Raw genomic sequence first — 17,225 nt, 5'->3', positions numbered from 1 at the left:
GTACAAGCCCTAGCTACGTTACTAATGTCAATCATATTATATTAAATGCTGATCATTTTTTATTTTATTGATAATTTTTTTGTTAAATACTAAATATTTATTTTAATAACTAGTCACTTTTTTTTATTTGTAACGGATCATTTATGAAAGTATTTGCTTAGCAAATAATTAGTTGCCAATATAAAATTATTAGAAATATATTTTTTAACTTAATCTGAATTGTCATGGTTCTGCTTTTTGCTATTCTATTTTGTCACAGTTCTGATTCGACATGTTATATTATAAAATATTCTATTTTTTCATGGAACCGACTATTTCTCTAACGATTTAATCTATCCTGAGAATAATTTGTGATAAATTCTCATTATTTTATCAAATATTACGCAATGCGAATAAAAACTTACAATGTGTTTAATAACGTGCTGAAAAAAATTACTTCGTACATGTTTAAGAATTTTCTTTCACATTGTATCGTAAATAAATATATTCGTACCTATCCATATATTTAAAAATTGAGATTCAAACATTTTCCATTATTTTTAGAATTATTTATTTATTCTTTATCTTTTATTACAAACATAATAGAAAAAAATCTATTTTCTCTCTGTGTATGAATTATTCGTAGATTTCATTGCAAAATGTATGGAATTCCTCCCTGATAAAATGACATCTGTGTGCAAATTTAAGCTATTTTAATAGTGTATTTTATAAAATATTTTTATTATTGGAATAAATTACAAATGATCATTTATTAATGTTTAAGTACTTACTTTATAAGCTCCATTATTTGAACTAGTTAATTACTTTTTAAACGACGAAAGATTTAAAATATTAATTAAAATATACATTTGTACAATAGATGTCACGACCGTTATTTAATTATTACCAAAACTTTTTAATATATTCATAGACATGGAAATTTAATAACCCCTTTATATTGCCTTATGGCCATTTTTAAAATTGGTTATAGACGGTAATATTATTGTTAAGTCATCTGTCAAAAATAAGTGTATCGTGTATATGTTCTTCTTCTTCTTCTTCTTTTCTGTTGTTTAGTAGAAAAAGTTTAGATAAAGATTTGTATACCTTAATATTTGTTTAATTTTAATTATTTATTCTTTAATTAGCATTTTTTCATTAAATATATTAAGAATTATAACATATTACTAGTTTAAGATTTATTAAATAAATAAATAAATTATATAATTAATTAAATTACGATATATATATGTAGTTTAAAATATGCAGTGACGTTTTTATCAATAGTCTATAATGATATCCATCGATTGCGATAACCGATAGATTTCTCCTCCTGTTTGGAAATTAATCATAGTTTTTACGAGCGCTCGAGCGGCGTTCGGCGGCCATTTTATCGACTGGCCCTCTAGCGGAGGCTTGGCCGAACTATTAAATTGTGACGCGACACGGGCGTTTCTCACGTTCGCTGCATAATATTTATTCGTATTAACAGCGATAATATCGCACTTTAAATGCCAAAAGAGATGACAAAATTGATGTAAATCGAAATTAATCACTTTGCTCTGCTTTCGGAGATATTTTGGAAATTATCAAGTTTTAACACCTTAACCGCCACTTTACTGTTGTGAAATTTGGCGATTGTACGCAGTATTTGCTCGAAACAAATAGGTTTCATCATTCATTTGAGACAGGTAGTCATTGTAGTAATATTTACAAATATTACTTTTCATTATTATTGAGTAAAAGTAGAATTAGATGAGAAAAATAAATTTAAATTTTGTACAAATATTGAGACCCTCTCTCGTTAAATTAAAAAACTAATAAATTACATTATAAAATATCGTTCACAATAATAATAACGTTTTTTATTGAGTTTTAAATAATCCTAATTGAGATTTTGATCGGTGTACAAGCAATTTCCAATATTCAACGATCATTTATAATTTTGTTAATAAATAATAAAAATTTTTTGCTAATAATATTATTCTATATTCAATTTTCAATGAAGAAAAAAATATTAAAATAATATTTTAATATAAAATAAGTAGAATTTCTATCGAAGTCCACTCAAAAATACCGAGCGTTATATGCTATATAAATTTTAATTAGAAAAATATATAATTAAAAAATATACACATTCAGTACCGAAAAATGCTAAATACCATTTATTAAAATATATTGTATATATTTATTTATATATGTGTGTATATATATAAAACTACACACATCATATTACAAATAAAACTTTTATAATTGGTTTACTAGAAAGCACTCTTGCAGGTTTAAGCCATGCAGCATGAAATTTTTTAAATACATTCCAAAGCTTATTTAGCTGCGCAGCATGATATTTCGAGGAGATGCTGACATTTTTTATTGCTAAAATTTATAGTTAAAAATAAAAACGAATAAAATGCATACAAAGGAATATATCAAAATGCTATGAAGTAGATGCGAAAAGATCAACGTCCCTACTATCTTTCTTCTGATCCTAACCTAGTCAAACCTAGGAAATCTAGATTATTTGGGACGAAATTGGAAACTTTGTTTTCATTTGATAAGAATCTCATTATATTATTCTAACCGTCGAATCATGTGCTTTCTATCGGGATTGCATAACTTCGACAACAGTGTTTTCGCTACCTGCTCGCTCGAAGACGGTATGTTTAGGGTAGGCACCTAAGCTAGATTCGTTTGTGTGTTAGATGATTTAACGGTTGCTTTTGTACACATAATTTCATTTTGGTGTCAGCGCAATATATTTTAGATCTTGCTATTTCAATGCTAAGCACTTTTATGAAATATTTACGTCAATTTTTATTGGGGTTTTATAATATTGGTATTTTTCCAGCCATAGCAAATAGTGCTGATAACTTAATGCTGCTTTCTAACATATCCATAAATAATTCAAGAGGACGTTTCGTTGCCGACTTTACGTCATTTTATTTTCTGCGCACCTATTGTTTGTATATAATATGTATTGTTCAAAAGTTAAATTTTTTAGCTTGAATTTATTTCGCGTAGTAAAACTAGGCTGTTAGCAGAAAATCTGAATTATTATTCGTTGCTTATAGTTATATTTAAACCTGGATCCACATCGTTTACAGCAGGCCTGAGCAAATTTGAAAAGATACATTAACATTTTTATGGTCTTCTCCTGCGCACAATATATACATCAAAAGAGCAACAACAAAAAAGCATTTACAAATTCTTGAATACCTATTGTCCGAGTATTATACATTTAACTATTTACATACGTGCATAATTATATTATTCGAAAAATAAAGTTTTTGGAGTAAATTATTAGTTAAGTATTGTAGAATTACTCCCTGCGCAGGTAAAAAGTTGCTTTTTATTGATATTTGAATCGTTATTCAGTCAAAAATATTTATTAAAGAAAAATTACTAGTTAAAAGAAAAAGTATTTCGTTCCACGACCAAATTAGGATCTTGGGATATTTGGGAATTAAGATAATATATTGCAAATAATTTATATTTTAAACAAGGGACTAGCGATTGCATGTTAAAAACTAAAGCATCGGTCGTCAAATCTGGCTCGCGAGAATTAAAGTATTTACAATTTTTTTATAAAAAATTATATATATACAAATGGAATGAAATATATTCGTTTCTCCACTATTTTCCTCTAAAACCCAATAATATGTCAACACGAAGTTACTCGCGTAGAATTGACGTTTCGAAACGTATGCTTCAATGATATAAAAATGTGATATTATACTTAGCGTAAAACCACAAAATATCCAATGGCGTTAATCGTATTCACGCAAAACAACACTCCTATAGCGCTCATCATTGACTGTTACAGTTAAACCTTCATCGTTTTTAAAAAGTTAAAACCCAATGACGCCGCCTGACCACAATACCACGAAACAGTCTCTTTTTGGACCTCGCTTCATACACGGCAATTTTGATTATTAACAATACACAAAGAAGTGGAAATGTGCTTCATTAGAGAAGATTTACTTTAAAAATCAGCATCAACTTTATGCTGCTCTAACACCCAATCTGCGTAAATTCTTCGCAGTCTATTTTCTTCAGTTTTTGTGTTATTTAAATTTTATATGGGTGTAGGTGCAAGTCGTAAGAATAGCCCAAAAGCTGCGAAAGGCGACGAATCGACAATTCCGGGTCTTCGGCCACACTTTTACCTACAGCAGCAATATTCTCGACTGAACAGGCGCCACGATGATACGCATGCCTTACCCTATCTCAAACGCTTCTAGTCTCTTCAATTTTATTCACTACGTTGCGAATTGTTTGCTCAGTAGGACGATGAAATTGACCATAATCTGTCCGTAAATTTCATTACACAGTTCGTACAAAACTGTTTTTTCTGTAGAACATTTGAAGAACTTTAACACGTTGAGCGATGCATTTCGTAAATGTATTGTTGCAACTAACATTTAACACTTTGAACATGCGCGATTATTGACAGCTGTCTAATTTACAGTGCTGCCTACATAAGAAACTTGAATTGTATCACCCTGTATATATGTAAACTATAAATCTGGATTTAAAATATACATTAATATGAAGGTAACCAGATTTTGAAAAAATCAAAGGACACTAAAAACAAAAAGTCTATGCTGCGAAAGCTAAAAATATGTCATTTCTACAATTTTTGTTTATTTATGGATGTTGCAGGAGCTAAAAAAGGTCACTTCGGACTTTTTTGCCTGGACATTTGGTCACCTTAATTAATATATATATCTGTTTTCAATTTATATGTATATCAGTTGTTGAGAAAAAAAATGTCGGTTTAAAAAGGTTATGGATTGCTGGATTAATTAATATATTATGTTATCCGACTCTGCAAGCTCGTTTAGAGATTAAATTTAAATAAAAGTGAAGTAACTGTTGTTGATCGACGGCGGCGAAGGGGTTAATGATTAGTTTTGGCCGCGGCCGCTAGAGCGGCGGATCGACGAGCATTCGGCGAACCTTCGGCGTCGGGCGTCCGCTGGACTCATAACCTGACATCTGACGTTCGTACCGTTCCAAGACGATGACGGAGACGGCGCGTCGCAAGGACAGCCTCGCGGCCATGCGCTTGTGCCGCTTCTGCCTGAGCGCGAACCCCTCGCTCACCGACATCTTCGGCAACGCTGGCAGGGCTTCGGGGGCCGTGCCTTTGCCCCTGCAGGTCATGGCGTGCGTCGCCATCGAGGTACCGTTCGACTCCCGCCAAATATCCAGGCTCCGAACCGATTAATTATATTATTCCAACGCTCTATCGGCGCTGCTTTATTTTTTAAAACATTTTATTTTCATTATTATTTTTTTAAGTCAATCTTAAACCATAAAATATATTCCGCCGGCCGTCGCTTTTATTCCATTTTTAAATCTGCATTGGCAATAATAAATCTTCGTTCGGCCATTAATTCACTCTTATGTATTTTGACAGTTCGATTTTTTGTTTTTGGTTACAATATGTTTGTATACTGGCCATTGCCGAAATGTTTTATTTCAATGTTTATTTCATAAATAACAATATTTGTATAATAATTTCGCAATGTTTACGCGATAAAAATATTAATTAATTTTACCCGCCATCTTTGTGTGATTAATGTAAATTTTTTTATTATGCTAATTATTTTAATACAAACTTTTTTCAATTTTTAAAACTAACGCAGTAACCACTTTTTTCCACTTATTTCACTACTTCAGGTCGATTAATACTAGAAACAATTTTATCATCAATCATAAATTTAAGTTCCGGATAATTCAAATAACTTTTGAACTTTCCATTACTTCGCGTATTTAGGATGTCACTAGTCTCAGTTCAGTCAGAATCCTCTAAATCACAATCATCCAAGATTGATCTAATGACCCAAATAGTATCTGTCGGTACTATGACTTTTTGGAGGGGGGGCAAAAATATGATTCAAAAAGCACATATTATTGTCAAATAATTATGTAAAAAATATTTATTACAATCACTATACAACAAAAAAAATAATATTCATTTAAAATGCACTTACAGGATATAAGTATTGACTCTTGATGATCTTGATAAGTATATACATATGTACGTAAATATTATAATATAGTATATATATATATATTCATGTTTTGGAAAATATAGTTTTAATTACACTAAAATTGAAGTTATTATCACTATTGAATATTATGAAGAGGTCAAGGTATATATTAATATTATAAATAAATGTCATTTAAATTTAGAATATACTTTAATCACTATAAATTTAACTTTTCTTGCTTTTATTTTTGCAAAATTATTGACAATTTCTTGTTGAGCTCATATGCCATCTCAGTTTCAATAGATAAAATTGAAAGCCCTTTTAATCTTTCTTCGGTCATTCATGACCTTAACTGGTTTTTAATGATACAATTGAAGAATTCAACTTCGATTTTTTTTCAATATTATGTGTAGGTTCATCACAACTTTCATAATCGAATTGTTTCTTTACTTTTCGCTGTCTGCAATCAACTTCTTTAGAAAATGAAGCAGGTATTTCGAAGGCTGCTGATAATTCACGAGCTGCAATTTTCATTAATTTGAATCCATTTTCTTTGTAACCTTGGAAAAAGTCAGAAGAATTTAAGTTCTAAAACTAACTCAGGTTTTAGAACTTTCATTAGGTCAAATACAAAATATTTCCTTAGGGAATAATAAGCGGAAGAAGTACAGATAGATGTCGCATCTCGCATATTGCAACATAGTTTGTCTGCACTTTGATGTTACACTGTTTTAAAAATATGATAGCTATGCTTACCAATATTAATATGGACTTCTGATATAAAAGGGCTGATTAAAGTATATTCAAGCTGAATTTTGGTCAATAGGAGGGCGTGATAGCAATTATCAGAAGTCAAAAATTCACGTCAAAAGCAATAAAATCGTGTCGACGCCGTCGCAGTGGAAACACTCATTACCGAGCGTTCTACTATTAGGCAAAATTCTATTTATATGTTCCTTATTTAATTTGTAATATTATCATAAGAGTCATAATATGAACGCTAGATAGCTGAGCGTTTCTACTGTGACGACGTCTGGACGATTTTATTACTTTTGGTTATACAAATTGGCAACAAGATTATAAATGGTTTAAAATACAAATTACAAATAAAATTATTACAATAAAATATTATATTTTAAACCATTTGTGTAAGGTAATTTTTGTTGTCAATTTATAGAATTCTTCTGACGCTATTTTTTTTATTGGCTTAACAACCATTTTTGGATGGCCAGGTGATTATGGCCAACATCACCTGGTGTTTCATTTTTATAATTTTGTATATTTTAATTTTCATATTCCATTATTACATTTAAAGCACTGTAAGCTTTTACAAAAACTCATAGTTCATGCTTTGCCTAGTCATTGTATACTCTATCTATATTTACATATACATGATGAGTTACATATAAAATTATTTATGTAATTTTTTAGGTGTTTCCATCGGACGGAATGCCTTCGACGATATGCGACTTATGCCGCCACTTCATGGATCAGTCGTATCGATTCAAACAAATATGTAAGCAAGCCGACGAGTCTTTACGTCATTATGCGTCTCACGGCGATCAAATGCCCACACCGATAGAATGGCCAGAAGCTTTGATAAAGGTAAATATCGCAATATTGAACTGTACTAGAACATTTTTATTAATATCAATTATAATATTCCAGGACGTTCCCGAGCTGTTAAAGAGTTCTAAACCGGTCACTATTAGCACAAGCAAAGATCAGGAAGATATCATCGACATCATCATAGAGGAGCCTTTACTGCCTCCTCCGCCTCCACCCAAGAAGATAATAAAGGTATTATATTCTCTTATCGATTAATTGAAAGCAAAAATAACAATTCTGAATTTATTTAGACGAGTCCTATGATTAAGAGGGGACGTCCGAGAAAAATCTCAAAAGATCCGATCGTGACTAGTATTGACATTGAAAACGGCGAGAAGGGAATGCCGATGAACATCAAAGTGACGCAGGTGGGCGACGAAGTCATCATCGACGCTGACGACGATCAAGGATCGATGAGACAGGAAGATTGTAAGTATTTTATATAAATAAATTAATGGCGTAACTATCATATCATACTTTTAAAACAATTTTCAGTCGATAAAGATGAAGTGCCGACCGGAGTGTATCCCTGTAAATTCTGTCAGCGTTCTTTCCCGTTGCAGCAGCTACGCGATATTCACATTAAAAACACTCATATTCGCGATCGGAACCATCCTTGCAGCACATGCGATCGGTATTTATTAAATAGGATTTTATTTATAATTCATGATGCTAATTGAAATATTTATCGATTCAGATCGTTCTTCACCAAGTACGATTTGCAAAAACATGAAGAGACTCACACTGGAGTTAAGCCGTACCGTTGTTTGATTTGTGAGAAAACATTCTTGAGAAAGACATTTTTGCAGAGACACGAAAAGGTTAATTTTATGGCAGAATGATTATGTTCATAGTCTTAGTATTGTACTAATTATGTATTTATATATCTTTAGATCCACACAACTGCAATTAAGTACCTGTGCAGTCAGTGCGATCATACATTCCTGACATCTGAAGAGATGAATGCTCACGTGGAACGCCGTCACAAGAAAGAGCGCCGCTTCGCCTGCCCTCAGTGCCCCAAGAAATTCGCTTTCAAGCAGGGATTGGAGCGTCACATGTTCACGAATCATAGCACAGAGCACGACTACAAATGTGACTATTGTAGCGCTGGCTTCACGACGCCGAGCCGCTTGACGCGTCACGTGCAGACGCACGCCGGCATCAGGCCCTACCCGTGCCGGTTCTGCCCAAAGTCGTTCCTTTTATCGCATCACTACACAAGGTACTTCCTTTATAGTTTGCTTTTATTCCTATATAAATTCAGTGATTAATTTTACATCTCGTTTCAGACATCTTCGCATGAAGCATCTAGATAAGAACAAGAACAGCGGAGACCGGATTAAATCTGACGGCGTATTTGCGCGACAGGAGGATTGTTATAAATGCGTTCAGTGTGATAAGTCGTTTTGTACACAGGTATGTGAGAACTTGGCTCCTATTGAAAAAAATTTTAGATTAACTTTTTACTTTACTTTTGAAAGGATGAGTTAATCTTCCATTCCGCCGTTCATGCCACTCAAGATCTCACGTGTCCGCTGTGCAAAGAGAAATTCCCGAACGTTGACGAGGTTACGACGCACATAAAATCTCACATTGAAGGTAATGGATCTAATGAAGCTTATTGGGTTATATATTTTATGCTTTTATAATGATGGAATGTTTTTAGGAGAGCAATTCATGTGCGATTGGTGCGAGTTGGTATTCACATCTGAGGAGAAGCTGGACATGCATATTGATTCGGATCATCAAGAAGCAATGGACGGCGATGTCTATAAAGAGATTGGCGATCTTGAGGAGCAATTGGTATTGAATTTTTTTTTTAAATGAGTGATCTTATTGTTTTGTAAATATATAATTATAATTTTGTGTTTAGATTGACGGAACAGAAGTTATTGGTACTGGTGAAAATACAAGTGAAGAAGAATATGACGAAGAGGATGTAATATATGAATCAAGTATGTTAAATATCTACATCTTATCGTAGGCAAAGACAAAAAGTTACATTTATTTACAACTTATTTACATAAAAAAATCAGGGTCCAATAAATTAACTGCCGACAATTGATCCCTAGCAGTTTACCACTGTCATTTGATCGCATAAACAATTTATAGCCTACAAATGATCGCTAGCATATTTTACCGTTTAGAAACAATGAGATGTGTTTGGTTCTAATCATAAATAGTTATTTTTTTTAATTTCTGCATTAACCCTTTGATTAGTGAGTTATTTTTTCAGCATATACATAATGAAAATGAGTATTTTTATTTTATTTTTTTAAATTCATTTTGCTAAATTTTTCAAATATTATTTTAATTTATTGCATTATATTTATTGATAAAGTAAATTCAGAGGCTCTCAACGTATTTTTATATTTTTTTTACGTTTCACTTTTTATCAATTTATAATTATTCTATTTACATCTCACATGTATCATTATTTTTATTTATTGTATTATATTTAATCACTATATTATATTTATTGATGAAGTAAATTCAGTGGTTCTCAACATTTTATTATAATTTTTTTATGTCTCGGTTTTATCAACTTACGATTATTTTATTTACTTATTTTATGGTTCTCAACATTTTATTTTTACTTCTCACTTTTATCAACTTCTGATTATTTTATTTACGTCTCACATTTGTTAACTTATGATTATTTTATTAACATATATATTAAAGTAAACATTGCTTTTTTGATAAAGTTATTTATTTTAGGAACTATGAAGGAATAGTGCATAAATAAAAAATAGGTGTAGGGAAATGTATAATTTAATGCAGGGGTAGCCAACCCAAATGATCTTGCGGGCAACTTTGGAATGCATCATAACTCCGCGGGCCATATATAAAATTATATATCCACATATTAAATTTAGATACACTATAGACATTTTTTGGAGTGAAAAGTTGTCTAAAGTGTATTGGCGATTATAAAATAAATATATTTTGTAAAAGTGCGATAAATCTCGCGGGCCGGAAAAATGTTCAAGGTGGGCCGCGGGTTGGCTACCCCAGATTTAATGGATAGATTATGTATTTTAATAGTTACATATATCACAAAAATAGTAAAAAAAAACATTATTTAAACATTAAAAAGGTATTAAATAATACAATATATACAATGAAACAATAGGTTGATTTTAAACTAAACTAATTTTAACATCATTACAGTTTCTTACTAATTAATTATCCCAATGTGACTGATTTTGAAGATTTTTTGCAGTGCACATACTATAACATACCTAATGTTAAAATTAGTTTAGTTTAAATATATTTTTTTTTAATACATACTATACATAAAATCAATCTATTGTATATATTGTGTTATTTAATTTAATTAATACTATTTTTGTGATACATATAATTAATAAAATACATAATCTACCCATTAAATTACGTATTTCCATATGCATATTTTTATTTCCGTACAATTCATTTATAGTTCATAAAAATATGCTAATCATAGCTCAAGGCAATAAATTAAATAAGAAATAAAATGTTGAGAAGCAATAAATCACTTTATCAATAAAGCAACGTATGTATGTACATATATGTAAATAAAATAATTAGAAGTTGATAAAAGTGAGACGTAAATACAAAACTTACAATAAAATGTTTAGAACTGCTAAATTTACTTTATCAATTTACTCTAATGTATAAATAAGTAAATAAAATAATCATTAGTTGATAAAAGTGAGAAATAAATAAAATAAACTTATAATAAAATGTTGAGAACCATTGAATTTGCTTCATTCAATAAATATAATATAGTGATTAAATATAATAGAATAAATAAAAGTAATGATAAATATGAGATGTAAATAAAATAATCATAATTTGATAACAGTGAGAGGTAATAAAAAAAGATTATAATAAAATGTTGAGAGACACAGAATTTGATTTATTAATAAATATAATACAATAAATTAAAATTATGATATTTGAAAAAAATAAAAAAAACTCACTTTCATGATGTATCTATATATGCTGAAAAAATAACTCACTAATCAAAGGGTTAAGGCAGAAAGATTTACGGTAACCGCCAAATTAGCAGGTTTCTGATTTGTATCAAACAGTATTTTTTCTGTTTATTTTGATGATTTGATGATTCGGTAAAATATACTGGCGATCATTTATAGGCTATAAATTGTTTATGCGTTCAATTGCTGCGGTGGTAAATTGCTAGCGATCAATTGTCGGCGGTAAATTTTCCTAGACCCAAAAAGTTCATAAACGCTTGATAAGCTCAATAAAAAATGTTAATCTGTAATCAAATGGTGTATATGTTGTTATATGAACTTTTCGATTAACATTCTATAATTCTTGACCATTTTTGACCAGGTTCTTTATGCCACTTTATTTTTATGTAAAAGTATGTTCTCACGATTGTTATTTTCAGCTCAACAAGCCGAACAAATGCAAACCGAACAGAATCCCTCTCAATCTCAGATTGAGTTTGAAGTACGATATCATTTTTTATTATTAAAAATATTCATTTGAGATGTGCTATTCATTAAAAACGCTTATCGGTTATAGCTCGGTGCTGACGGCGAAGTTGTTAAAGTAACGAATGTAGAAATAACTTTCGATCGTGAAGAAGAAGTCGCAGAAGACGAAGCTGGTGAAGATGACGAGGACGATGACAAAAAGAGAACATATACCGAATTGAAACCGGTTCCGTCAGACGATCTAACCAAAAAACCCACAGAGATAGTCCAGAAGCAGCTAATGCAGAACAACAGCTCGAACATTCAATCGAAGGCAGACGAAAGTAGAAACAAGTTAGATAGCCAATCTTCCTCGCCTAAATCGGACGGTACCAAGTTGTCGTTTTCGCAGAGAATGAGAGAACAAGTATGTGTTAACTATAGAAAAACTGGTCTTGTATGAAAACAAATGATAAAAACTTATAATTTTAGAGTTTGAAACGTGCTAGCACGTCTCAGGTGAAGAAGGAGAATCAGGAAAACCAAGAAAAACAGGAGCCGTCCAGAACGACTGAGAAATCGTTGATGTTGCTGGAAAAAGATATTCATGAATTGAAAAAGGTAATATATTTATAATCGTGATGATTTATATTATTGTTACTGATTTTCCTACTCTTTTGTCAGAACGTAACTTCTCCGGATAAATCGACCAGCCGCTTTCAGTCCTTCAAATTGTCTCAGTCTAACAAATCCGATAGAGAAATCAGCAGCATAATCAACAAGACGATTAAGGAAAAAATGTATTTCAAAGTCAACGATCCGAAAGTGACTTCGACGCCCAATAACATCGTAGTTCGCAAGCGGGGTCGTCCTAAGTATGAAGCCTATCTTTACAATCTTACGCAAGAGTTTCATAAAATAATATAATCGCAATTCACACAGGAAAATTATTGAAAAACTGGCGCTGAGCGAGGAAGAGGAGAGCATATCTTCTTCGGTAATATAATTTATATATAGTGAAATAGATTTTTGATTAATTTAAAATTGTATTATTTTCGGGTTGTAGGATGTGTCTGATTTCTCCGACACTGATCCATCTATCAGGCGCTCGACGCGACCTAATAAAGTGAAAGATTACGCAGCTCTAATACGCGATGGCAGCAATCAAAAAGGTTCAGATAGCGAAGACGAGGAAGATGAGGATCGATTGGAAGACGACGAGCTGGAAGAACGGGAGTATGTACCGCCGACGGCAACAGAAAGAAAATTGGAAACACAAGTAAGCATCTCCTTTTATTCATAAATAGTGTAAAAAATAGATAAAATTATTAAGAGACATCTTGATATTTTAGATTGTACACTCAACTGCAAAGAAACGTGGCCGTCCTAGAAAAAATCCAGGTGGTCCGCCGCCAAAGAAAAAACCGCTCGGTTCATCACTACTGGAGACTGAATTGGAAGGCTTAGATCTCACGTCGTTGACGCCCGAGCAGTTGTGTAAAGTGTTGAAGCGTCCGGTGGGAAGGCCGTCTAAAAAAGCTCTCGAGGAAAGAGCTTCAATCCTGGGAATTACAGTCGATGAATTGAAGTACGTAATCAAGATCATTAAATATACTTATTTACCGCTAAAACGGTCATTTGTTACTTGATCCATCTTAACGCTCAACTTTTACTGCAGTGAATACCACTTATTTGGAGAAAAAATTGAAAAGAGCGATAAATGAGTGGATAAATAATATTCGGTTTTATAGGATCTCTTGAAGGATTTAATAATGCCCAACTAGACAGATTTTTCTTTTCATAAGATAATGCATCACCTTGTCATACTCCTTTTCATATTTTAATATATTATCCTGTGATGTGCACTCGGTGTACATGTGAAAATGAGTAATTTTAAAGTGAAACTTGGTTCGACCTTTGATCAACAACTTAATTGACAAACTGTTAGATTACATATTTCTTCCACCATTTCAACGGTTATTAACAAAGTGAACATTTCTTTATAATAATTGTTGCTGTTCTACTACCATTGATTAGTCTTGGATTTTGATTTATAATATTACATTTTCGACGCCTTGAGGATATTTCAAACCCATACTTTGTTATTTAACATTTTTTCATTCTCGAATCTTTTCATTTATTTCAGCACTCAGATCTTACATATAGTTTTAGGAAGTTGAAGACGGGACGATTTGGTTCCCGTTTTCATTTTACAATGTTGCTAAATCAGTCTCGCTGCTTTCTAAAGTCATGGTTCTCAATCTTTTTGAAGTCGGGGAACACTTACAATACAACATAAGTTTCAAAGCAGGGGTGGCCAACCTTTTTGAAATCAAGGGCGCAATGAAAAAAAGGACAGGCCTGCAAAAATAACCCCATTATTGAAGAGAGAAAAAACGAAATGGTGTCACAGGCGCGAGGTTGGCCACCCTTGCTGCAAGTGCTATTTTTATTGTAAAAGAGAATACCAATATCGATTGATGCAAACATTTATTTAAAAATCTGCGTATCTGATTACCTTCTCTTAATTTTATTAATTCAGAAAATGTTCTTAAGATATCTTTTTAATAGGATATTTGGTTATAATCCGTTTTTGTTTCTAAACGACTTTCTTTTAAGAGCGTAGTCAATAAGTATTTCTTCAAACCACTAAAGGGTACTGTTGACAATTCGTCTATTCTCGAAATATTTCAGTTTTTGGTACTGGAACGTCTTCAAGTAATGTACACTCAGTGTACATCACATGAGAGAACGAGCTTTAGATATTACTGATACATATATTCATCTATAATATTATTGGTCTAAGTTGCTTTTAAAATTATAATATTTTGTAAATGTGTATATAATTTTTAGTGAGCGTCATCAGCGAGCAGTAATATTGGAACAACAACGGATGGACTCGGAAACAAGCAAAGACGACACCGAGAAGAAACCGTCCATTAAAGAAAATGTATGCTCTTAAAAAATATTATTTAAATCGGATGCGTTGCTAATTTATTCAATAATATAGGAAACTACGTTGCCTGCTTCTTCTCCGTCTACGCCCAGTGTTTCGGCTTCACCGCCATTCAAAAAAATAGCGGCCAGTATAGTTAAGACATTACCATCCGGTGGTATAGTAAAAACGCTGCCTCCAGGAGTCAAGCCTTTACCTATGTCGGCACAATCGGGAGCGCCTCCAGGCGTGTGCGAGATGAAAATCGGCGATAAAGTAGTTCGTGTTCAGAAGATTCGGATGACGAAAGCTGAAGTCGAAGCAATCACCAAGAAGGGACTTGTTGAGTTGAAGGTATGTATATTTATTAACTATCTATTATGATTTAGAATCGATTTACAATTGTACTGTTTCGTAATATAGGATGGAGCAATGGTATTGAAAGCGGGCGTGAAACTTCCCTCGACTGCTGATAATATGGAAATTAAGAAAAAGCTGCTGAGCGAGAAGAGCGAAGAAAGAATAGCTTCGCCAGCTGGATCGTCATCTCAAGAATCGAAACCAGCTGCTGACTCGCCTTTTAATTCGTCTAAGAAGGACCAAACACCAAAGCCAACTCGCTTCACTGGCTGTAGTGATAACGAAGATAATTGAACGTTTCTAGTGCAAGTTAGATAATAAGGTTAACATGATTTTTTTCATAAGCGTGCATTTTTCCTTTATATAGCAAATGTGTATAAAGAATGTTGAATGATAGGCGAGATGTTTAGCATAAAGATCAAATGTTTTAAAACTCAACCTTATTTTTGTTAATGTGTAAGCAATTTTATTAATTTACTAGATTGTTTTTAAATTTATTAAAAACGCACTTATCATAATAAAAATATCATATTTTTATAAATTTTGTGTTTTGAGAGGAATATAAATAGATAACGGAATCTAAAAAGATCTTTTATTTGAAATAAATACACCCTTTGTACGTCAAAAGTTTTTATTTAAAATATAAAGAAACTAAGCGTATACATTAATAAAAAATTATACATTTTAAGTATTTGTAACATCCTTTTTATAGTTTGAGATAAATAAAACTAAGTTTTATTCGTCTGAAGCTATACAATACACATAATATGAACCCTTAACTGTTAATATCATTTGTAATTTTTCTCTTATAAAAGTGGATTCGAAATACTGAACGTTTGTCGCTACAAATCTTTTACGACGCTTTGGCATAAGCTTATATGATCGTATATATCCGCCAACTACATGAAAACGTTTAAATGGCATAAAAAATGTGCAACGTTAAAAACGTCACGTGACTTAACACATTGAATACTGGGCATTATTCCTAAAAATGGAGCCGTGCGGCGGGGATTATTTGCGAAAATTAGGATACAAACTTATTTTTTTTAAAACATCGTAACTCTTTAATTAGTCAACGTTTTAACGTCAAATTTTAAAAACAGATTTATGATGATCGGTTTTTTGTATTCGCAATGATAAAATCAGTAAACGTCAAACTGTGGATCGCGTACCAATAAAATAAAATATAATTTTTAGTTTAGAATATCCAAATATATATATTTTTGAATAAAAACAATAAAGATAATAATAAAATGATGATAAAATACTGTTGTATATAATAAAAACCGAAAATATCTAATTTTGTGACCTATACAATCAATTCAAAATTTTTAACACTTGACGGTCAAGTTACGCAGCGATATTTGCACGACACCCAACTGTCCAATTTCGAACAAACGTAACGTTTGCCTATGGCTAAATATAATCTTTTATTGTTTATGTATTATTATTTTATATTTCTGTTATAATTTATGTATTATTATTTTATATAGTATATTTAATATAATTAAAAACTATCAGTGATTCTAAACATTTTATTGCTTTAATATTATATATTTACCACTTTTTGTATTTTTACCACACGGTACGCAATGTGTTAAAATAATGAAAAACGCGCACTTACTGTATACTTCGCATCCAATAAAGACTCGAACCACCAATGTGCTTGGATAGTTACACAAATTAAAGTCCTAATTTTTGCAAATAATCCCCGCCTCACGCTCCATTTTTAGGAATAATGCCCGGTATTCAATGTGTTGGTAATTGAAAACATGTTGAGAACAGTTTATTTAATTTGAACAGATCGGGATCATTTCAGGTCTAAATATTATAAAATATCACATTTGGGATTGATGAATCTGCATTTAAATGCCCACGATACCTCTACATACATATATATATATATATATATAT

General features: G+C 31.6%; 1 protein-coding gene across 1 annotated transcript; it reads left to right on the top strand.

The window, feature by feature from the left end:
• The first annotated feature begins 4,923 nt into the window (after window positions 1-4,923).
• Window positions 4,924-15,897, top strand: LOC148229155 (uncharacterized). Its single transcript, XM_088198404.1, has 21 exons — window positions 4,924-5,164; window positions 7,410-7,583; window positions 7,647-7,778; window positions 7,838-8,015; window positions 8,082-8,220; window positions 8,284-8,407; window positions 8,480-8,811; window positions 8,879-9,005; window positions 9,071-9,188; window positions 9,256-9,392; window positions 9,463-9,544; window positions 11,989-12,050; window positions 12,126-12,443; window positions 12,509-12,637; window positions 12,701-12,891; window positions 12,959-13,013; window positions 13,083-13,295; window positions 13,369-13,604; window positions 14,870-14,966; window positions 15,027-15,305; window positions 15,375-15,897. Exons 1-21 carry the CDS (start codon window positions 5,003-5,005, stop codon window positions 15,603-15,605), a joined length of 3,516 nt encoding a protein of 1,171 aa, XP_088054530.1. The 5' UTR covers window positions 4,924-5,002; the 3' UTR covers window positions 15,606-15,897.
• The last annotated feature ends 1,328 nt before the right edge of the window (window positions 15,898-17,225 follow it).

The sequence above is a fragment of the Plectrocnemia conspersa genome, unplaced genomic scaffold (assembly GCF_051122295.1).
Source record: "Plectrocnemia conspersa isolate PC_06_02 unplaced genomic scaffold, ASM5112229v1 ptg000011l, whole genome shotgun sequence".
NCBI lineage: Eukaryota > Metazoa > Arthropoda > Insecta > Trichoptera > Polycentropodidae > Plectrocnemia > Plectrocnemia conspersa.
This window is presented reverse-complemented; position numbering and strand designations above follow the sequence as displayed.